Source organism: Varanus komodoensis, unplaced genomic scaffold, assembly GCF_004798865.1.
Source record: "Varanus komodoensis strain SLA01 unplaced genomic scaffold, ASM479886v1 scaffold2, whole genome shotgun sequence".
Lineage (NCBI taxonomy): Eukaryota > Metazoa > Chordata > Lepidosauria > Squamata > Varanidae > Varanus > Varanus komodoensis.
Window position 1 is genome coordinate 1,818,429 of NW_025335568.1, and position 21,930 is coordinate 1,840,358.

The 21,930-nt window shown below is 61.8% G+C and overlaps 1 protein-coding gene across 3 annotated transcripts in view; it reads right to left on the reverse strand.

Annotated features, from left to right (window-relative positions):
* Positions 1 to 21,930, reverse strand: part of SIGLEC1 (sialic acid binding Ig like lectin 1) — a 38,932-nt gene that overhangs the window by 12,064 nt on the left and 4,938 nt on the right. For all 3 annotated transcript variants that reach the window (XM_044429386.1, XM_044429388.1, XM_044429387.1), the window contains exons 2-13: positions 20,923 to 21,004; positions 18,556 to 18,915; positions 15,032 to 15,328; positions 13,020 to 13,283; positions 12,280 to 12,534; positions 9,999 to 10,298; positions 8,866 to 9,120; positions 6,648 to 6,950; positions 5,760 to 6,014; positions 3,616 to 3,918; positions 1,135 to 1,395; positions 504 to 812 (exon numbers count right to left, since the gene is read on the reverse strand). In XM_044429386.1, coding sequence (XP_044285321.1) covers positions 504 to 812; positions 1,135 to 1,395; positions 3,616 to 3,918; positions 5,760 to 6,014; positions 6,648 to 6,950; positions 8,866 to 9,120; positions 9,999 to 10,298; positions 12,280 to 12,534; positions 13,020 to 13,283; positions 15,032 to 15,328; positions 18,556 to 18,915; positions 20,923 to 20,971 — 3,211 coding nt within the window. In that variant the 5' untranslated portion in view covers positions 20,972 to 21,004. The remainder of the gene's footprint in view (positions 1 to 503; positions 813 to 1,134; positions 1,396 to 3,615; positions 3,919 to 5,759; positions 6,015 to 6,647; positions 6,951 to 8,865; positions 9,121 to 9,998; positions 10,299 to 12,279; positions 12,535 to 13,019; positions 13,284 to 15,031; positions 15,329 to 18,555; positions 18,916 to 20,922; positions 21,005 to 21,930) is intronic.

A 21,930-nucleotide genomic window follows, 5' to 3' on the forward strand; every position in this document is an offset into this window, starting at 1 on the left:
GAACCCCGGTGCTGCACCGGCTCCCACCATAAAATTCCCAGCTGCTTTTGCCCTGCTTCCACCGCGCTGATGACTATATTGCAGGCCTTACCAGCTGAAAAGGTGGGAGACGGGGGCCACGAAAGTGCTCAGGCTGCACCACGTTCTGCCGGCCGTGCCACTCGCCGTGAATCCTGCCACCGCCCTTAAAATCGGAAATGTCGCTCCTTCGGCAGGGAGCTTTTCGATGTGCGGGTCGGTCCCCAAAGGGCAGGGGAAGCTACAAAGACTAAACCCACTTCCTTCAACTCGGCGCCCGCTCGATGTGGAGGACTACGAGTCCCATCAGCCTCATGGCTGGCCGTGCTGCTGGGGCTGCTGGGACTGGTAGTCCAACACATCTGCCGGTGTCGCCTGGAGACGAGCCTTCGCCGTTGCAGCACCGGCTCTGGTGAGAGTTCCCCGAGTCCCCTTTCCCTCCGTGCCCAGAAGTGGCGGAACATGAGGCCCCCGCGCATACTCACTCCCTGCGGTAAACGTCATGCTGGCACTCTGGTTGCCGTACGCGTTGGCGGCAGAACACGTGTAGTCGCCTTCGTCCTGCATGACCACGTCCCGCAGCTCCACCTTCAAGCTGTTGACGGCGGCGGAGACCCTCACCCGCCCCTGGCCAGCACGGCTGGGGCCGGCGCGGACACTGGAGGCCAGGAGCTCCTTGCCATGGGATATGGCGAGCTGGGCCGGGGGCTCGCTGTCCACCGTGCACTGGATGATGGCCACCCGCCCAGTCTGCGTCTGCAGGAAGGCGGCCACCTGCGGCTTCCGAGGCGGGTCTGTGGGGGGCAGAGAGAGGTGCCTGCAGCCGCCCCGCTTCCTCCTGTGCTCGGGGTTCCCCAGAACGGCCTGCGTGAGGCGCACGGGCAGGAAGCGCCCGAGTGACGCCAGGCCAACAGATCCCCTGCATTTGGGAAATGCTGGGCGAACTGGACTCCGGTGATGCCCAGTTTGGATTTCTCCGAATTTCACCATGGAGCCCTCTGGTTAGAAGAGAGCCCAGCCCAGCCCTGGGCCACGGGCGCCCCGGAAGCTTTCCTTGTGGGGATGGGGAGCGAGGGCCACAGGGCAACATGGCGGACGTGCCGGAGCGCTACTCACAGTAGACCGTGATGCTGACCGGCAGGGAGATGCTGGCGCCTCCCTCCTCCAGAGAGCGTGCCTGGCAGTGGTAGGATCCGGCGTCCCCGCTGGTGATGCTGGGGAAGGCGAGGACGCTGGCGTTGTGCCCCGCGAGGCGCCTGCCGTTCCTGTACCAGGAGAAGACGGAGCCCTCGGGGGAGAGGGCCCTCATGTTGCAAGCGAGGCTGGCTGAGTCCCCTTCCAGCAGCTCTGGGGATGGCGTGACCTGGACTCGGGCCGCTGGAGCCCGGGGGAGAGCAGAGGAGCAGCTGAAGAGCAAAGCCATGACGCAAACGCAGCTCGCGTTTTAAAAGCAGGACCTCGGTGGAGATGTGTCAGAAAAGACTTGTGCTGCAGACGGCTAAAAACACCTATGGATTCACAAAACTTCCATATTGCTCCACATTGATATAGATTCTGGAGCAGTGAATGAAGGACCAATGGAGTATCGATAAAAACAGTGGCTGGCCAACCAAGGAAGGCTTTGGAAGTGCAGGTGCTTTCAGCGGGCAGCAGAAACAACACAATGTCGTTAAACAAGATGTTGATTAGCAACTGGTAATGATGAATGATCTTAAGTAGGGCTGTGCAGATGCAAAAGAGCAGCAGGAACCTAGAATCACAGAGCAGCAGAGTTGGAAGGGGCCAAAAGGCCACGGGGTCCAACCGCCTGCTCAGCCCAGGACACCCAGTTACACCATCCCGCTCAGATGGCTCCCCTCGCAGTGCTTCCTGCAAGAATTTGCTCCCGGGGCATTTCAGCTTCCAATTTTCATTACAAAAGCAACTTCCTCGTCCTCAAAGCTGCACAGGGGTGCTTGAGCTCGTGGCACACGCGGCTGCTGACTCTGCAGAAGCCAAAAAGCACTGGTTGGCTAAGCCGGTGGGTGACAGCTGCCGGCCGAGTGCGCCGCCTTCCCCACTTCTCCCCTTGGTAATGGGAGCCGGAACACATGACGGCAGCCGGCTGAGAGGTGCCGGGAGGGCCTTGTAAAATAAGAGGAACGGAAGCAGGCCGGCTCAGTCCACGCAGCTGCGGAGGGCTGGGCCCACCCCTAAAAGCGAGCAGATCCACCCTGACAGATGGGGCAGCGGCCGTGAATCTCTCTCGGGCTTCTTTCGGGCAGAGGCCGAGCAGCCATTTATTTGGAGGAGATCCAGGAGAGACTCCCTCCACGTTCTGAGGATGACGACACCCCGCACGGGGCGGGAGGCATGGCAGGTCCCGCCACGTGGCCATTTCCAGCTTCCCTCGGGGGCGAGGGAAGGGGCCGGGGCGGCATCAGGGTGTCTCTCACCTCGGCAGTGCCGGCCTGCCCCCTATGCCCAGCCTGCCCCCGGCCCCCTTCTCCGGGGTTTCTTCTCCATCCTCAGAGAAGCGGCCAGCGTGGCCCTTTCCACGCTGACTGCAGGGGGGAAGGGGATCCAGGCACAGACCCCTGGGCCCATGCGGGGAGCGAGCTCTGTCGCTGGCTTCCGATCTGGGAGCCTGTGGCATCCCACTATCGAGGCGCCGCGGGGCAACTCTGCCCCATTCTCTGCTGGGCTGCATCACATTCTGAGCAGTGCCTTTGTCTGCTTCTAACTTTTGTTTTGACACTGACACCCTGTTGCCACCCGGCATTATATTTCTAGGCAGGAGGTGGCCAGAGGAAGGGGGTCTAAATGCATCACAGCCTCTCCCATTAGCCACTCATTCTCTCTTGGGTAAACTGTGGAGGGGCTTCCCAAAGTGTCTGCTTCCTCTTCTCAACCACCACAACAACAGATAACCACAAAGACGACATGTTCCACACCTCGAGCGTATTTACACCTAGCAACTTGCTTTGTGGGGAAGGGAAGAATGCCCAGCAAGTTTTCCTCCAACAGGCTGACGAGGAACGCAGAGGAATCCGCAGGGCAGGCAGCAACCCCACGAGCGACGTCAGTGCTGTGCAACCCGAACCAGGTGTCACAAGCAGCAGAGGTGGATGCGTGCACCAAACTGGGCTTTCTGCGGCAGGACATCTCCGTCAAAGCAGTGGCGCTGCGGAGCCTGGCCTTGCCGGGACGCTGGGGCCTGTTTCTGAGCGGGCCGCAGCAGCACCTGCCGCCTCCGGGACATTCCCGTTCACGCAGAGCGACAGTGCGATCCGCTGCGGGCTGGGGGCAAGCCACGAACCTCCCTGCAGCGCTGCGGCGTTCACTCTGACAGTGCGAACGCCTTTGGGCGGCTGAGCCCGGAAGGAAGGGGCAACTTGCACCCACCTGCTTCCCAAAGGCCCTGCTCCGCGGGGAGAGGAGCCTGGCCAGGCGGCGTGCGGCTCCGGATCCGTGCAGCTGCCGCACCTGTGGCTCGTCCGTGCGGCTGCAGCGAGGGGGCTTGCCTGGGGAGCTTTGGCACCGCCATCGGAAGAGAACACAGAGAACCCCCACGCCTCGCCCCGCAAGCGCCCACAGGCACGTTCCCCCCGCACTCACTTTGCACGTGGAAGTACACCAGCCGGGAGGAGGAGCCATACGCGTTGGTGGCCGTGATGTTGTAGCTGCCTTCGTCCTCCGGCACAAGTTCCCTCAGTTCCACCTGCAAGTCATTGCGGGCCGCTCCGACGCGGACCCTCTGGGGGGCCGCGTTGGGTTCTGATCCGCTGGAGGCGATGACCTTCCCTCCTTTGTACAGAGCCAGTTTGGCTGGGGGGTTGCTGTCCACGGAGCACTGGAAAACGGCCACCCTCCCCCTCTCGGTCTCCACAAAAACGGCCACCCGGGGAGTCCCGGGGGGGTCTGGAAGAGAACACAGGCACGGGCCCTGTTGCTCCAGCACGCATCCTGCCGGCACAGGCGCACCCCACAACCGCCCCTCGGAGCGTATGTGCGTGGAAATGGGATCCAGAGCGGCTCGGGGGGCTCCCTGCAATCGCAGTGCAGCGACGGGCATGAGCTGCCCGTGGGAAACACGCCCAAGAAGGACCCGCCGCTGGTCCCGGCTCCCTGGCACACACATGCAATCTGCGCACGTCCAAGCGCACGTTCAGCTCCACGTACGGCGAAGAAACTCTGGTAAATTCAGGGGCTGGGGGGCGGGGAGGGCCCGGCGGAGGTGGCCAGGCTGGTGCTGCTCAGGGAGGCGGGTGCACGAACCTCTCCCCAGGTAACGCCTGTTGGCGCAGGCCACCCCCCTCCCCAGCTCAGGGTGGGCATCGCAGCCGAGTCGACAAAAAGGCCTTTGAGGACCAAAGCAGCCCAGATGCAGGGAACTTGGGGGGGGGGGGTGTCGCCCCCTTTGGGTTTGGGGGGGGGGAGCTACACCAAGACTAGGAAACAGGCAAACCATGGGAGTGGGTTAGAGTTAGGGTGAGGAGCAGGGCCACTGGAGGAACCCCCGAGGGCTGGCCTGGCACCGTGGCCATGGGGTTCTTTGCTCCTGCTCCAAGGGGAGGGAACGGACCTCGCTGGCAGAGCCTGTCTTGAATGGCGACCATCCCCAGGCCAGGAAAAAAAAGGTCCGGGGGCAGAGGGGAGGGTCAGTCTGTCAGCAGGAAGCTCTTTTCACAGAATCGAGAATCCTCGGGCAGTGGAGTTGGAGGGGGCCGAGAAGGCCCTCGGGTCCAACCCCTGCTGTTGCAGGCCGCCAGTCTGCAGCATCCCACTCAGATGGCTGTCCAAGGGGGTGGGAAAGAGCCCCCCCCCAACACTGGGCTGTGCTTTCCTCTGGATCCCGGTGCCCTTCATCACCAGGAGCATTTTCTGGGCAGCTGCTGGGCCCAGGGGCTCCACAGCCGGGGCAGCAGCCTGGGGGTGGGTCAGCCGGCAGGGAGACGGAGCAGCCGCTTCTGTCCCTGGGCACGGCCGGCCCGTGGGGGTTCCCACCAGTGCTGTCCTCGGGGCTCAGTTTCAGGGGCTTCAGCCGCCAGCAGGGGCCTGGCATGCCAGGGAAGGGGGCAGGGCAAGGAGGCAGCAGTGGGGCCAAGAGAAGAGGCGGCACCTCCGGTCGCTTGGCCCTCTTGGCATCACCAAGGGACGCCCGCTTTGGGGATGGAGAGGTGAACACCCAAAGTGGGCACCCCCTCAGGTGCCGCGGCCGAGGGGCCCCGGTCTGCCGCGCTCCTGGGCTGGACCCGTGGCACGTGTCTGGGGCACCCCATGGCACTGTGTGGGGGGGTTTGCAGCAGCCCTTCCCTTTGCTCAGGAGCCACAGTCTCTGCGAGCGGTGGCTATTCTGCAGCAGCTTTTCTCAGCCTGGCACCCTCCAGGCATGCTGATTGCAACACCCATCACCCCCGGTGCCCAAGCTGGCTGGGGATGATGGGAGTTGCAGTCCAGCCCACCTGGAGGCTGCCAGTAGGAGAAGGCTGTCCTGAATGGAGGCTGATACTTGCTCCGGGTTACTGTGGGAGCTGCATTTTGCCCTGTGCCGGCCGCCTGCACAGGTGTCCGTGCTCCACCCAATCTCGTTCGAGCAAGCACACGTTAAATATGGTTCCCCATTTTGCTCTTCAGACCTCGCCCCCCCAGGGAGAGTCAGCCATTGGGCATCACGAAATATAGTAAGCAGGTAAAGTGCGTGCCTACAAAATCATGGGAAAAGCACGGTTTTGTGGGGAAGCTCCCTGCAGGGCTCTTACGTAGCACAGACACGGCGAGAGAGCGGGAGGCCTTGCGGATGCGCTGCTTCTCCACCTGGCAGCGGTACACCCCGGCATCCTCGCGCGTCACTCGCTGGAACTCCAGGGACTCCCCAGAGGCCTCGCGCAGGATGAGGCCGTCCTTGTACCACGTGTAGTTGGCCGGGCCCGAAGCACTGCTGTTCACCGCACAGGACAGGCGGAGCGGAGCGCCTTCCCGCACCTCTGGAGATGGCGTGGCCACCACTTCCGCCGCTGCAGGGAGGAAACCAGGGGAGGCTGCTCAGAAAAGAGGGGAGGAGCTCTGCGGGCTGCTTGAGACCAGACTGGCCGTGCAGGCCGGAGGATCGGGGCCTCTGTGCTGCATCCCTGGGAGACACGTTGGCGACACACAGGTACGTGAGGGGGTGTCACACAGAGGTGGGCAGAGACATGTCCTCCCCTGCAAAGGAAGGCAGGACGAGCTCCGACGGAGCAAAGCTCAGGGAGCCCAGGTTCAGTTTGGATGCCAGGAAGCACTTCCTGACAGTCAGGACCCCGAGGGTGTGGAATGGGCTTCCACGGGAGGTCATTGAGGCCCCATCGGTGCGGGTGTTCAAGGACAGGCTGGACGTATACATGGTGGGCATGTCATGAGCAGAGCCGGCTGGAGCCAGAGGTCAGACTAGATGGCCCGGGAGACCCCTTCTGACTCACTCTGTTTCTATGCAGGCGCTCCCAACCCCAGCAGACACACACAAACAGGTGACCGCATCTCCACAGGTGTGCTTCTCAGGGGGATCATCCGATGTTCTCAGGGGGATCATCCATCCTGCCTTATCCCTGAGGGGCCAATCGTAGCTTCGCTGTTCTCGCACGTGCGGAAATGCGTCTCTCCCAGGGACTCACTCTCAGCAGCGAAGTCCAGGGAAGCCGTCGACTTTCCGTAGCGGTTTTCAGCGGAACACACGTACGGCCCTTCGTCTTCCAGGGTCACGTCTGTGATGCTCAGCTTCAGTGTGTTGTGCGCGGAGGTCACGCGGAGCCGTGGGTCCCCGTCCGCAGGGCTGCTGCTGGTGGAGCCAATGAGCGTGTCCCCCTTGTACAGGGCCAGCTCGGACGGGGGGTCGCTGTCGACGGTGCACTGGAGGATGCCAAGACGCCCCCCTCGGGTCTGCAGCAAGGAGCTCATAATGGGCAGGCGTGGAGAATCTATGGGGCAGAAAGCAAGGCGTGTGGGTGCCCATGGCACAGAGGGAGCTTCCGGGCAGAGGACTCCAGGGGCCACCGCCCACAAGGCCTTGCTCTGCTGTTCCATCTTTTCCACCTCAACGGATTTCTCTGAGGAGGCCACTGGGAACCAGAGGGAGGGGGTCAGCATTTGCAAGGAAACGGGCCCCTGCAGCCCGTGCTCCTCTGGGATGGCAACCCGGTCGCAGGCCTGCCTGCTTCCCTCCTAGAGCCAGTAATGGCTGCAAAACCAGAGATCTCGCACCCGAGCCCCAGCTCCTAATCCAGGCTGGGGGGCCCAACTCTGGAGCTGCATCACGGCGGCAAAGACCAAAGGGGTGCAGACAAAAGCACGGAAAACGGCCGCACACTTTAGCGGGATGCTCTTCCTGCCACGCGTGGCGTCTTGCGAGAGGCATCGCAGCGCTTTGGGATGGGGAGGGGGCTGTGCAAAATTGCCCTTGGCTGGGGAACTGCCTGGGGACCGGGCAGGTGGGGAATGCGGACGGGCAGATTTGCCCCCGAGACTGTTGGCAGCAGCAGACTTGTGGTGCCCACCTCACACCGCCCCCCCCCACTAATTAAGGGGTCCGGCACAAGGGATGGAGCGTCCCTCACAAAGCAGCTGTGACAGTCTGGGGCGGCACGCACAGCCCCATCGCTGGCCGCTGTGGCATCGTGGGCCGTGCTGTGCCGGTCCTGCTCCAGCCGCCCACGTGCCTCCAAGGCCAAGCCGGGGTGCCGGCCCTGGCCCTAAAGTCCTCCATGGCGTAGGAAGGGGGCGTCCAAAGGGCCACTGCCCCCCCCGAGCCTGCTCCGTGGCTGTGGTGGCTTGAGCCGTGGCTGTTGGTCCGCTAGCCGGTCGTTCCCCCAGGAGGCACGGAGGGCTCGATTCTGCCCCGTTCGATTTTACGCCCCTGCGTGCCATTCCTGCTGCTTTGTGTTGCTTTGCATTTGGCCACGTCCAGGGCGGGGGAGACGCAGCACTGGCCCGCATTTGACGCGTGGTGCAGGCACGCCTTCCGCTGCCCGGAGCAGGGCAAGCCCCCGCCCCTCCCCTCGGCTTCCCGTTGCCCCCAGCCTGCCTCCCGGCCAAGCCGACCAAACCAGCCTGCGAGGTGCCCCAGCCTGGGGCTGGGCAGCCCTGGAGGGCCTGGGGGCAGCAGCCGGGGCAGCCGCGCCACTGCAGAAGGGCTGCTGGGGGCAGCTTGGCCCAACGGCCGGGCAGCCTGGCCAGGCGAGGCGCAGAGGGGGCTGGGGCCCCTGCATGCCGAAGGCGGCCCTGGGGCTCACCTCACCCGTGGCCAAGGGAACCTTGCTCTGTGAAGGCCCATGCCATATCACTCCCCATGCTCTGCCCCCCACATTCGCCGCCCTCCCCCTTTTCCCCGCATCCCAGTTCCCACACACACATTCTCTGTCACACACACACACAAAGGCCCTCCCCATCCCCATCCCCACACGGCAAAACCCCACTCCTGCTTTTGGAAGACCCCCCAGTCCCCACCCCCTCCTTCCCTTCAGGTGTCCAAGCACGAGGGCCTCCTGCGCCAACCCCGTCGCCTCCCAGCGCTGCCCCTCCTGCCCTTCCCGCGTCCCCTCAGGGCAGTCCACCCGGGGACCCCCTTTCCTCCCGTGGAGCCCCCTTCTCCGCGCTGCAGGGGAGGCATCAGCCGCAACGGCCTCCCTCTTCTGTCCCCAGAGGACCACTGGGCTTGGGAAGTGGCGGCGGCGGCAGCTGGGCGCCCCACAACGTGCCTCGGAGGGGCACGTGGGGAGAGGGCCCGCCAGCGGCTCGCCCTGCCATGGTCCCCTGCAGCCCACGACCCCACAGCTGCCTGTTTTCGTGGGGGGGTGGTCCCGCCTCCCTCCCTGGGGCAGGGGCAGGGCTGCTCACACAGGACCCGGAGAGGGACGGCCGGGGAGGCGCTGCTGCCATTCCTGCTCCGGGCTTCGCAGTGGAACGTCCCGGCGTCCGTGCTGGCCACCGCGGGGAAGACCAGGGCGCTCTCCGGCCCGGCCCGCAGCCACTTGGCATTCTTGTACCAGGTGTACGTGGACTCTTCTCCCGGCCCCGAGGCGGCCAGGCAGGTCAGGGCGACGCGCTCGCCTTCGGGGACTTCGCTGGAGGGGCTGACGTGCACTCGGGCGGCTGTGAGGAGGGCGGCAGGGACAGGCAGAGCACACCGGTTAATTGCCTGGCTAACGAGCTGGATCGGCCCGGGGTGGGGCGGGCAACTTGAGGCCTGGCAGACGTTTCGGCCTGCGACTCCCAACACCCCCTCAACAGGGCACGTGTGGGTGCGGCAAGGGGAGCTTGCCACCTGTGCAAGCACAGAGTCATTTTATTTATAAAACTTATTTATTTAAAACTTTTCTATCCCATCCTATACATAAACGTCTCAGGACTTTTAAATTGTACATTGCATACTAGGTACCATGTTGTGCTTTTAAAAGTTTCCCTCCCTGGAAACTGCCCAGAGAGCTTTGGCTATTGGGCCGCCTGGAAGCATAATGAACGGAACGGGATGAAAGACCGGCCTGGGATCCCCCAGGAACGCTCGTCCATCTGACGGCTGCCTTGTGTGGCATTGTGAGGATACGCTGGACACAGCTCTTCCTGTAAACATTTTCCTCAAGTCGAGACTGCAGGCTCTCTGGGGCAGAGACCGGCCTTTTGTCCCGACGCTGCAAACAGCCTTCCCAGCCCGGCGCCTTCCAGATGCCCTGGGCAGCGACTCGCATTATTCCCAGTGTTGCGATAACAGCAAGCACGCTCTGCTCCAGGCTGTGGCCGGCCAGACGCAAGCAAGCACAGCGGCTGGCTTAGCAGGGAAACCCTCCCCTGCAAGCAGAGGTCAGGCAGAGCCGGGCCGGAGCCAAGCCACCTGCGAAGATCCCTGACTGGCCAGGTCCCTTCTGCGCACAAGTCCCCTCACTGCGGGCCCCTCTAGATCTGCATGTTCTTAAGGTGCCCCCAGACCCACGCTACTCAAGCGCCACCGTGCGTTTGCAGAGCGGCCGACTCACTCTGGACGCTGAAGAGCTGCGTGCTGCTGGAGTTGCCGTAGCTGTTGGTGGCCACGCACTCGTACTCCCCCGCGTCTTCTGGGACCACCTTCTTGATCTCCAGCTTCAGGGCGTTGCGGGTGGAGGTGATGCTGCGCCGCTGGCTGAGAACCGAGTGGGAACTGCTCCTCGCGACGAGCCGCCCGTCCTGGTAGAGGCTCAGGGTGGCCTGCGGGTTGCTGTCCACAGTGCAGGCCAGGAAGGCCAGCTGTCCCTCCCGGGTCTCCTGGAAGAGGGTGAGGGAGGGGCTCCTGGGAGGATCTGCGCAGGGCAAAGGCAACCACGGGGGGCTTAGTTGAGGCAGGACGCAGTGGGAAGCGCCTGACTCCCTGGGAGGCTCCCTGCCCCTCCGCCGGCTGGCCCGGCGGACCTCCTTCGCACTCCTTGGACGTGCGCGGGCTTTTCGTCCCGAAATCAAATGCCCTCTTCGCCTTCCATACAAACAGGGGTGCCCTTCAGGGCCCTTAAAGCCACACAGAGCCAGGCTGTGCACATCAAAACCTGCAGTAGAGGGCTTTTTAAAACATCTCTGGGGCTTGTGCTTCGTTTCCCTGAGGAATCTGGCAACGCCGGGCATCAGGACGGCTCTTCCCCATCCGGCCCCCTCCAGGCACGTCCGCTATTCAGCCCGCTGCCCTGCGCCACGGCACCCTGTCGCCTCCTCCAGGCCCCAGCTTCGGGTCTGCCATTTCCGTACTTCTGCTCATGGCGTAAAGCTCAGCACTGCTGGCCCAGAGCTAGCGCAAAGCTTGGAATGGGCTTGGAGGCGATCTGACAACGCCGGTTTTGCGTGTGCTACGTCCGAACCCACATTCCAAGTGTGCTAGACGTACACAAACAAATTCACAGAAACAGATAAGGAAGGGCAACTATACGGGAATGGAAAAGACTGAGGGGATGTGGTCGTATTTACCAGCTCGGAGTGTAAAAGGAAAGCAGGCAGCGCTGAACCTGAGCCTTGCTCAAGCGGGTGGAGATGCACGTTCACAGAGCCAGCCTTGCCGGCTCTCATTCTTTAACTTCAGTGCAACGCTCATAAACCCCCCATTTCATCTGTCCCCGAAGCTCCCTGGTTAGTGTAACGCAAAGCAGACCCCCGCTCATCAAGCACAGGCATCTGGCCAGCTGGGCTGCATTTCTGCTGCGCACACTGCTGGCCTGGCCGTTTCAACGGGCTCCGAAACTTCTCGCTTCCTCAGGCTGAGCCGTCTTCCCATCCAGTTTGGCACCGGCTCAGAGAGCAACTTCCGCCTCTCTCCGGAGGAATATAAATCTGCATGTACATGCACAAGCACACACATTGACAAGAGCTGAGCAGGGCTGCCACGGCTGGGACATTTTGCGGGGCTGTCATTTGTAGGGTCAGCCTACATCGAAGAAGGCCTGATGGCGTTAACAACACCATGGCTATACTGGGAGGCAGCGCGATGGATTCCAAGTCCAACTCGTTGCAAGATAAGCCCCTGTTGCACTGCAGGTCTCCACCCTCTTTTGCTTACTCTGGTAGCCCTGGGAAAAATAAATTTCCCGGAGTTACGGGTGCCTGTGTCCCTGCTGTAGGGGCACATCCTCTGTCGGAGGATGGAGGAGAGCAAACGACCTTCAGGTGCGATCCTGTGTCTGTTTAGCCAGAAAAACCCTCCCTTTCTTGGAAGGCCGAGGAACGGTGGGAGCAGCTGGCTTGGGGTGGCCCCCTTAGCCAGTTAAGTCCCCAGGGGACAGGCTTGGACAGGCGAAAAGGGGGAGTTGCACTTGAGAGCCCAAACTCAGCCCAAGAGGTGGATTCTGGAGAACCTCCCACAGCCCAGAATACAAGAGGAGGCAGGCTCCGAAGCAGCCCAGCGGGATAAGGCCGAGTCTGTTTTCACCTGCAGCTCTCCTTGCCAGCAGCAAGTCCCAGGAAGGGCGCGAGAAGGCCGAAGACGCAGAAAGACAGAAGCAGCGCGAGGCAGAAGGGGTCTCCCGGGCCATCTAGTCTGACCCCGGATCCTGTCTTCTCTCTCCCAGCATGCTCCAGCCAGCCTTGCTGGCTGGGGCATGCTGGGAATTGCGGTGCTTGCTTCTGGCCAAACCTACATAGGGTTGAGCGCAGAGCTCTGTGCACTCAGGGCGCACCCCAGTCCTGGCTGGATTTCATTTCCCGGCCAGAAGACCCTGGGCAGCAAGGGCCTCACTGGAGTGGCACCACAAGCGCCTCAGGGCCCGGGACGTCGGGCAGGAAACGGGGCCCCCGGGAACTCACAGACGATGTTCAGCTCCACGGCCCGCGACGTCTCGCTCCCCCTGTCGTTCTGCACTTGGCACATGTAGGAGCCCGCGTCCGCCACGCCGACCTCGTGGAAAGCCAGGCTCCGGGTGGCGCCGTCCTGCAGCCAGGCACCGTTCTTGGACCAGCTGTACTGCAGCTCCTGCTTGTCTTCCCCGGGGACGTCGCACGCCAGCGTGACCGCCTCGCCTTCCCTTACGCTCGAGGAAGGGCTCACCGACAAGACCGGGGCTGGGGCGACGGGGAGAGGGGAAGGGGCAGGGGAGAGCCATGTGTGAAACAGCCCCGCGCCAAGTGCCGTGGCAGCGCTTCCGCCGCCTCCTCTCTGTGGCAGCCCCTCCGGCCCGGGACACTCGGACAAGAAGAGCCGTGCCGGAGCAGCCGGGGGCACCAGTCCCGCGCTCTGTTCCGTGGCCCTCCAGCTGCCTACGGGACCCCGCAAGTGGGAGTGCCACAGCACCCGGCCGTCCAAGCTCCCCAGACAGAGCGCGGACAAGCCCCATCATCCCCAGCCATCCCGTTGGCTATACAAGGTGTTCCGACCACACAGATACAGTGCGAAGTTCTGACAGAGGTAAACTCGCACTCGCAGAGATGGCAAGATAAAGGGCCGGAAGTCTGCGTGTGGGGCCCCGGGTGGGCACCCCATACCCCTCCCGGGGCCCCTCCTGGGCTCGACCGCCCAGTCTCGGGGGGACCGCGTCCTTGGTACTCACAGAAAACGAAGAATGTCACCTCCTCAGCTCTTCCGGTGCCGACCGAGTTGGTGGCTTCGCAGCGGTACTGCCCATAATCTTCCCGGGCGACGCTGGGGAAGGATTTAACCCGCTCGTTTCCACTGGCAGCGCCATCTTTGAACCACCGGTAGCTCGCGACGTCTGGGTAGCTGCTGTTGACGTTGCACACCAGGGAGGCTGCGTCGCCCACTCGGATGTTCTGGGCGGGGGGGTTCAGGGACACCGCCACGCCTTGCGGGGCATCTAGGAGCAGGTGAAGCGGGGCTGAGAGCGGCCGCGGGTTGCAAGGAGCAATCGCTTCAGCAGCTCCTGCCAGACCAAGCCGTGCCCAGCACTGGGGGTGGGTGAGCAGGGGAGGGTCTGCCTTCCCCTTGGGCCAGGGCTGGATTACAGCTCCCAAATGGCTGAGGAGAATGGGAGCTGTTGGCCAGCCCCTCTGGAGGAGAAGCAGCCCATGGTCTGGAAAATCTGGGGCTGCTTTTAGACAGAGAAACGTTGTGCTTGAGGGTTTCTCACATTGCCCAGTTCTTATTTGTTAGACTCACAGCCTGCCTTGGGCTTTTTAAAGAACTCTGGAAGGTTTACAACTGTCTCCCCCTGCTGCTCTCCATCCTATCCCCGCAACGACACCCCTGTGAGGTGGGCTGGGCTGAGAGGCGGAGACTGGCCCAAAGACACCCAGTTGGCTCTGTGGCTGAGTGCGGATTAGAAGATTAGAACCCGGGTACAGTCCCAATCCCATGTGCTTAACCACTGCACCACACTGTCTCTCGTTCTTCGACTCTTAGCACCGCCCAGACGCCATCCTTCCCCCTTGCAGCTCTCCTGCATTCCCCACTGATTCTTCTGCCTTTCTTGCCCCCATAAAAATCCGTGAAGGAAGAAAAGATGGGAATCACTGGAGGAGATCCCTGCAAGGAAGACCCCTGGCCTTCCACAGGCCTCCCGCGGGCCTTTTCAAAGCCCAGATTTAGCTGCAGGCACGACGAGAGTCCGGGTTGCCCTAGCCCAGGGGTTGGCAACCTTTGACACTCAAAGAGCCATTTGGACCCGTTTCCCACACAAAAGGAAACACCGGGAGCCGCAAAACCCTTTTGACCTCTAAAATGAAGATAACACTGCATATATCGTTTTTTACCTTAATGCTATGTATTATCTTCATTATGATTTAGCTGCAGCTCTTGTTCAGTCACTAAAAACTGTTATTTTTAATCTTACATTATAAGCTAGTAGGACTCCTTTCATATATTTTGAATAGGAGAACAGCTTCCTGAAGAGTCAAAGTCAGTGCTAAAGGGCTGCATGCATTAAACAGCAAACCCCATAAGTTCGTCAGCAGTAAAAGCAAATCGACACAGATCACTATAGGTGTGTTAGTGACCGATTAGCAGATAAAAAGTCAAGTGCTGTGAATTGTGACAGGTCCCAAGCGCAGCTTTTAACATTCAGATAAAAGGGATTACATTGGGACAAAGGGAATCTTTAATTTGTTGTATGTATTATATTTTAATTTTATGTTGTGAGCTGCCCCGAGGCTTCGGCGAATGGGGCGGCATAGAAATGTTTTAATAAATAAATAAATAAATCTTTTCAGCAGTGTTTTGTGTAACACGAGCGCCTGCAGGAAGCTTGTTTAGCAGAGGAACGTAGTAATTTACTAGCTGATTTACTTAACTAGCTATCGCTGTGTTCCCGAGTGGAGCTTCGAGCAGATCGGGGGCTGTGCTGGCGCGTGTTTTGAGCGACGGAGCCGCAGCAGAGGGGTGCAAGAGCCACGTGCGGCTCCGGAGCCGCGGGTTGCCGACCCCTGGGCTAGCCTATTTCAAGCTCTGCTGTCCTTTCTTTGGCCTACTTTTTCTTTAGGGCAACTTTGCCCTGCTTTTGTAGCACGCTGAATATTCCCAAGCCGAAAAGGAGACGGTGGAGTGGGAACGATAGCGAGCGCCACCGCTCACGCCCCCTCCCCAGCACTCCGGTCCCGCGCCACTCACGCTTCACTCGGACTGTGATGTCTCCCACCGCCTTCTCCGTGCCCACAGACAGCTCGCAGCTCAGCTTCTGGTTGTGCTCCTTCCAGGAAAACGACGTGTGGAGGGTTTCTCTCCAGAGCACCCCTGCGGTGCTTAGCTGGACCTGCTCAGACACGAGGGAGGCCTCCGCATTGTAGCCCGTCCACTGGAGGGAGCTGGTTGCGAACGGACAAACGTAGGGACTGGAGCAGTTGAAGGTGGCCGGGACTCCTTCCTGGAGATCTCCCAGAGAGGCGACTGCTGGAGGCTCCAGCTTGTCTGAGGAAGCGAGGCAAAAGGGCACTGTACCTCCATTTTCTGGGTCAGCAAGGAACGAGCCTTTGCTTTTCCAGGTAATATGGCTGGCTGGCTGGCTGGCAGAAGCGGCAATCTCCAACCGCATGCCCTCCAGGTGAGCAGGATGGCATCCGCACTCATTCCCAACCAGCACCAGCTTTGCTTCCGAGCGAAATCCCTCTTTTGCCCCTGCCACAGTGCATTGGATGAAGCCAGGGCGCCACAAGGGCCGGGGCGCCATGCGTGGCCTGTCCCAGCTCTAGGGAGCTGAGTCCTGGAGAAGCAAGCCCTGGAAGTAGGTGTGTGCTCCCTGCGGAGAACCTGCACGCGCAGGTGTGCCGGAGCGAGGCCGGCGGGAGAAACGGCAGCTCCGCGGAGGCAGAAGCAATTGCGGCAGCCGTTCTGTGCCGACCTCTCGGCGATGGCAGGGGCCCCCTCCCTCACACGGCTGACCCCACAGGAGGCGTGTGCCGGGCCTGGCCGGGCCTCGATGGCCGAGTTTTGGCCGGGGAATCCACAGCCTGGGAACGCCGGCGTGTCTTCCCACTTCTGGAGCTCTGGGCTCTGCGGTTGTCTCGGCTGCAACGGGGAAGAGGGGAAGGGACCCCAAGGCTCCTGGCAGTGGGCCCCGCTGGAGGGTGGGACCTCGCGAGAGCCCGGCCAGGCGCTGGAATCCAAAGGGGAGGCGCTTCAAAGCACCGGGGGCTGCGCAGCGCATCGCCCGTGCTGCTCTCGGGACTTGCTCTAAGCCGCTTATCGCAGGGCATGGGGCGATCGTGCTGCTTCCCGGCACACCTGCCAACACCTTCATGCCTTAAAAGGCCCAGAAAGCACCGGGGAGGCTCTTGCCATATGAAGGGACGAATCCTGCACATCACCGGTAAAGGATTCAAATGTCAGCAGAAGCTGCTCCCTACCACTCCCTTTGAAGCACGCAGCATGCTCGGGAAACGTACTGCAATGCCAGTTTGCCCTGTGCTGGGGGAAGACTGCATGAGAGAGGGAAAGCGGGGGACACCACAGGCCCCCAGCACACACAGGACGCCAGCCTGAGATGTCCAGGAGGAACCGTCTGACCTGCTTCAGCCCCCAAGACCCGCAGCGCCTGTAGGCTGCCTGCTCAGCCCCGATATGGCTTCTTGTGCCAGCTGAACCTGGGAACCAGCGTTTGCCTGGGGGTCGAGGAACCGTGGTCTGTGCAAGAGTTGTCTGAGTGTTGCTGAGGGCTGCAGAGTCAAAACTTTGCCATCCAGGCTTGGGTCAAGCAAGAAACCGTGGAAACCCGCCCCCGCTCCCAGGGGTTGAATAGTCAGCGTGGCACATGCCAAAACCGTAGCCCACCACGGCTTAAATGCGGAGCCAGACCCAAATCTCCAAGTCAACAAACCAATCCTTGCAGTTTCGTCTTTCATCTCCCCGATCAGCAGGCCTTTTGGAAACCTGCTAACAGTGACGCCAGTCCCCTTCCAGCTGCACTGACTGCCGGGCCTGATTCAAAGTCTTACCATTCAAGGCCCCGAACGCCTTTGGGCCAGGTGATGTGAAGGAACGCCTCGCCCCAGCTCTACCTGCCTGGACCCCAAGGCCACTTTCAGGGTCTTCTCCAGAATCCCCCTCCAGAGGAAGCGAGGAGGGTGGCCTCCGGGGGAAGGGCCTTTCCGGTTGTGGCACCCTGGTTTGGGAACAAGCTTGCTAAAGGGGTGCACCTGGAGCCTACGCTGTATTCTTCTTGGCACACGTGAAAACATTTTTATCTGGTGTGGCTCTCCCACACTGGGGACATTCAAAAGACACTGGGCAGCCCTCTGAGTGGGGTGGTGCGACCTGGTGTCCTGCAACAGCAGGGGGTGGGCTCGATGACCTTCAGGGCCCCTTCCCACTCTTCTGGTCTATGATTCTATGATTCCCAGTATTTTGACAGTTAACGTTTTAACTTTAGTTTTAATATTGCATTTTATCCTGCACCGCTCTGTGCTGATTCGGTCGCAATTATTGTGGTTGCATGGCTTATGTTAATTTTTCTCTTGTTTGCGTGCTTTTAACTTTCATTAACTGCCCAGAGAGCCTTGGCTTTTAGGTGGCATAAGCATGAAATCAATCAATCAGTCAATCAACACTGGGTCTTAACTGCCCTTTCCAGACCAAGCCCGATCAAAAGGCTTTGCAATGCAAGAGGAATAAGACACATGTAGGTTCATTTCCTCACTTACCGTGCAGCTGACAGGGATGCCCGAGGAAGGGAGCATCAGTGCCTCCCCCACCAATAAAGCGGCCCCCGTGCCTGGACCCCGTGAGGCCTCCCTGCCCTGCCCCGCTGATGCTGCCGGCCAGCTCCTCAGCTCCGCTCCGCTCTCCGTGCTCTGGTCCCGCCCCTCACCGTTCTGCCCCACTCGCAGCTCAAGCCCCCTGCCCCTGCGCTCTCCCGCTTCCCTTGCCGTGCAGCCTTCTCATCCTCGGTTGCTCCCTCCGTTCCTGGGCTGCCTTTCCTGCACTGCCCCTCTCTGGGGCGCGAGCAGCTCAGCCAGCGGCTGCTAGGGCTCTCCTTGCCTGCCCCACTGCAGCAGCCCCACCAGTCACGGTCAGGAGCCTTCCTGCCATGCGACTGCAGTGCCCTTAATGAGTGGCAGCGAGGTCCCCATCAGCAGCCATGAAACCTCGACTTCCTGCCCGAGAAGCTGCTGGACGCGGGAGGCTCCTCTCCCCAGCAGCTCAGCTCCCTTTCCCAGCCTGCTGCCTGCTCTCCGGCTCTGAATTCCCTCCCAGCCAGCTGGATGGGGTGGCCTTCCACAGAAAGGCTTCCTGCTCAGGTTGGGGCTTTCCCTGGGCAAAAATAGACATCCTGGCGCCCAGCTTGTCCTGATTCCGGCTCTTCCTGGGCATGGCTTCCCCGTTCTGACCAGGCTTCCTGCTTCCCACTGTTTGCCTTTGGCTGGGCTCTGACAGGCCATGAAGATCGGCCAGAGCCGCTTTGTCCCGAGCCGGAGCTCCTCCCTGCTCTGGGTCTCGAGGACAGGACAGCCGTGCCCGTCACAGCCACGACCTTGGTCCCCCCCGACACAAGCGGCCCGCGGCTCCGCAGGACTCAGGAAAGCAGCACTCCGCTTATTCGCTTATTGCAGTCCTGCGCGGGCTTCCGAGTTTTGGTAGGATCCACCGGCCTGGGAACCTCCCAGGAGACGAGGAGGGCCCCGGGCCTAGCGCACGCTCACCAGTGACGGTCAGCTGCACCGTGCGCTTCTCGGTCCAGCTGTTGGCATTACGGACTTCGAAGCGGAAGTTGTATTTGCCGCTGTCCGAGGTCGTCACGGCCCTCAGGAGCAGGGAGCAGTTCTTCTGGAGAGGGTTGCCCAGCAGCTCTGTGCGCGCCCGGAACCGCTCATCGGCGCTGGCAGGCGTCGCCGAGTGGTAGACGGTAATCTGCTGGCCCGCGTGCTCCTTGTACCAGATGGCCGTGATGCCAGCGCTGCTGTCCACGTTGCTGGGGAAGCGGAAGGTGCAGGGGATCACGGCGCAGGACCCCCTGACGCTCAGCAGGCTTCCCGGGTACGTTGCTCCCCACGAAGCAGAGCCTGCGAATGACAGGAAGGCGGCACACAATGGAAAGGAGCGTGAAAGAGGAGAAGGCCGCACTGACGCGATGCCCCCCAAACGCTGCTGGGCGCGGAGGAAGCGGAGGGGGAGACTTTCTTCTCCCATGAGCTGATTCGGGACAGATGAGAGACGTCCTTTCTGCAGCTGCACTGTGGACTTCGCTTCCAGGAGCTGCCCTGGTGGCCGCCCGTTCGGCCACCTTCGGAGGGGACTGGACACATTAGGAGAGGAGGAGACATAATTCTCCCTCTCCCACAGCACAAGCACCCAGAGGGGCCATCCCATGAAGCTGATGCGGGGAGGCTGAGGACACAGAAACACAGAAACAGAGCGAGTGAGAAGGGGCCTCCCGGGCCATCTAGACTGACCCCCGGCTCCAGCCGGCTCTGCTCATGACATGCCCACCATGTGCATGTCCAGCCTGTCCTTGAACACCCGCACCGATGGGGCCTCAACCACCTCCCGGGGAAGCCCACTGCACACCCTCGGGGTCCTGACTGTCAGGAAGCGCTTCCTGGCATCCAGATGGAACCTTGGTTCCCTGAGCTTGGCTCTGTTGGGGCGCATCCTGCCTTCCTCTGCAGGGGAGGACAGATCACTGGAAGTCCTTCTTCGCCCAGCAACTCGCTGCCACGGGAAGTGGTGGTGGCTGCCAGTCTGAGGGGACTGGCCAGACGCATGAGGGAGGGGCCACCCGTGGCTCCAAGCCTTGTGGACCAAGTGCTCCCTCCCTCACCGGTGGTGGCCTGCCCCACACACCAGCGGCTGAGGAGCTGGCAGGCAGAGGCCTTGCACGCATCCTGCCGGAGGGACCCTGTGGGCAGCAGGTGTGCCTCCGTGTGTGTGGAGAGCTGACCTGCGGGGACCCTGGCTCCAGTCCAGCAGGGCTGGTCCCATGTTCTGCGGGGAAGGCCAGCCAGTGGTCCTGCGGGCTACAGGGGACCTCCAGTGCCCAGCAGTGCTTGTGGGTTTCCCGAGGACTGACCCCTGGGGAACAGGACGCGGGGCCCATGCTCTGGCAAGAAGGGCTCTTCCTGGGAGGCTCATTCAGTCTCTCGTGGGACACGTCACTCTCCCTGCGAGCGATTACAGCTGCCGCACTTGTGTTAAATGGATCGGAGAGGTTTCCATGAAGAGCAAGGAATGAACAAAATGAACGAACATTAAATGTTGGGAGTGGCAGCAGTTGCAAGCTTGAAAACGGAATCAAGACTGAAATCCTGACAAGAAACATGGACACACAGTGGACCATGCACAGGAAATCCAGCGGACGTTTAAAGGAACTATTTAATGGGTTCCTAACTCAGAGGGCGAGCCTCACAGCAACCCCCCTCCAGGCACAGGGGCTCCTGCGAGGGTTTGCCCTCAGACCTCTGTGTGTGTGTGTGTCGTCTCCTATGGCAGGGAAGAAAGAATCGCTGACATTAAACAGCTGTCCAAGACTTGAGGCTGGTTTCAAACGCAACTGCTAAAACACGAAGGCATCCTCCAGCTGAATGAGTAAAGGGCTGCCAAGGGCACCCCCTGCTTTCGGCCCGGGCTCAGCTCGGCCAGCGGTGGCTAGCTCGGCCAGGTGGCCCGAGGCCCTCGCAAGCCCATGGGGCCCGGTCGCTGGGCGGCTCCCTCAGCTAGAGTGGTGGCCTTGGCGGGGCTTTGGAGGGCGGCCGCGTGAGGGCCTGGGTACCCCGTGGCCGGCCTTGCGCCTGCTCCGCTCGCCTGCTGCCCTTGGGCGCGGGGAGGGGGGAGCTCCTTCCCTGCTTTTGCAGGAAGACGCAGCTGCTGGTTGCCAACCCGGAAGGGCACCTGTCTCGCCCAGGCAGCCTCACGTTTCTGATCATGGCGGCCACCGCGCTCCCCTTCCGGCTCACCCCCGGCACTTGCTGCTCAGAAGCGTGGCCAGCCCGTCTCCTCCACTCAGGGCATCTCCGGAGGGCTCCACCTGGCCAGCTGAAAAGGGGGGGGGGAGCACCATTTCTGACAATTACCTTGAACGACACACTGAGCGAATCCCAGGAGGAAGAGGAGGGTCGACATGGCGATTCCCCCAGGCTGACCCGATGCAAGTTCCTGGAGTGGAAAACAAAGCAAATGCAGTCGGGTGCATGACCGCGCGAGGACAGGGAGGCCCCTGGCCCACGGGGCTGGGCGTGCAAGGAGCTGCGCTAGCGCTGGCTGGGGCCACTTGGCCCCCAAACCCTCCGCTTCCTGTCCTGAGGGGCGGTTGTTCTGCAGGGTGTCAGAAGCAGGTTTTCCAGAAATCCTTACGGCGGGAGAGGCCAGCAGAGGATCCTGGGACCCCACATGGTCTGCCCACAGCCAGCACCCAGGGCCTGCCTGGACAGGCGCCCACCAGGGGCCCACAGCCCCCCCCCCCCCGAGCCCTAGGAGGGCTCCCCTGCCACTCATTCTGGCCCAGGCTCCAGGGGCAGTTTGGAGGAGCAGCACATGCCGTGGCGGACCTGCTCGTGGCCTCTCCGCCTGGAAAGCAAGCAGGCAACGGGGATGGGGAAGAGCAGCCCACGCTGGGGGGCAAGAGATCCACGGAGGGAGAGGCGCCCACGGAAGCCGCCCAGCCCAAGGGCCCTCAGAGGAAATGCATGGGGGAGGCCGGCGGCGGCTGCTCGTCCTGGGGGCTAAACGCTCCCTCCAGCATCGGAGGCGGGATGCCCATGCTCCCCAGCGGCTGGGGAACATGGGTGGAAGGGTGCTGCTGCGCTCTTGTCCTGCTCGTGGGTTTCCTGCAGGCGGCAGGTTGGGCACTGCGTGAACGGAATGCTTCCTATTTCTCTCTCTGGAGGCAGAGCAGACTCGTGCGGGAGAAAAACCGCATTTAACGAACACTCCGGTCCAATCGTTGCGATCCAAACAGGCTTTCGTCAAGGCTGGGCTCTTGCAGGGAGAGGGTCTGGAGAAGCAGGGCAGCATCACGGAGTGCCCGTGGGGGCAGCCAGCACCGCTCCCCTCCTGCCACGGGCACAGGGCTTTTTATACCT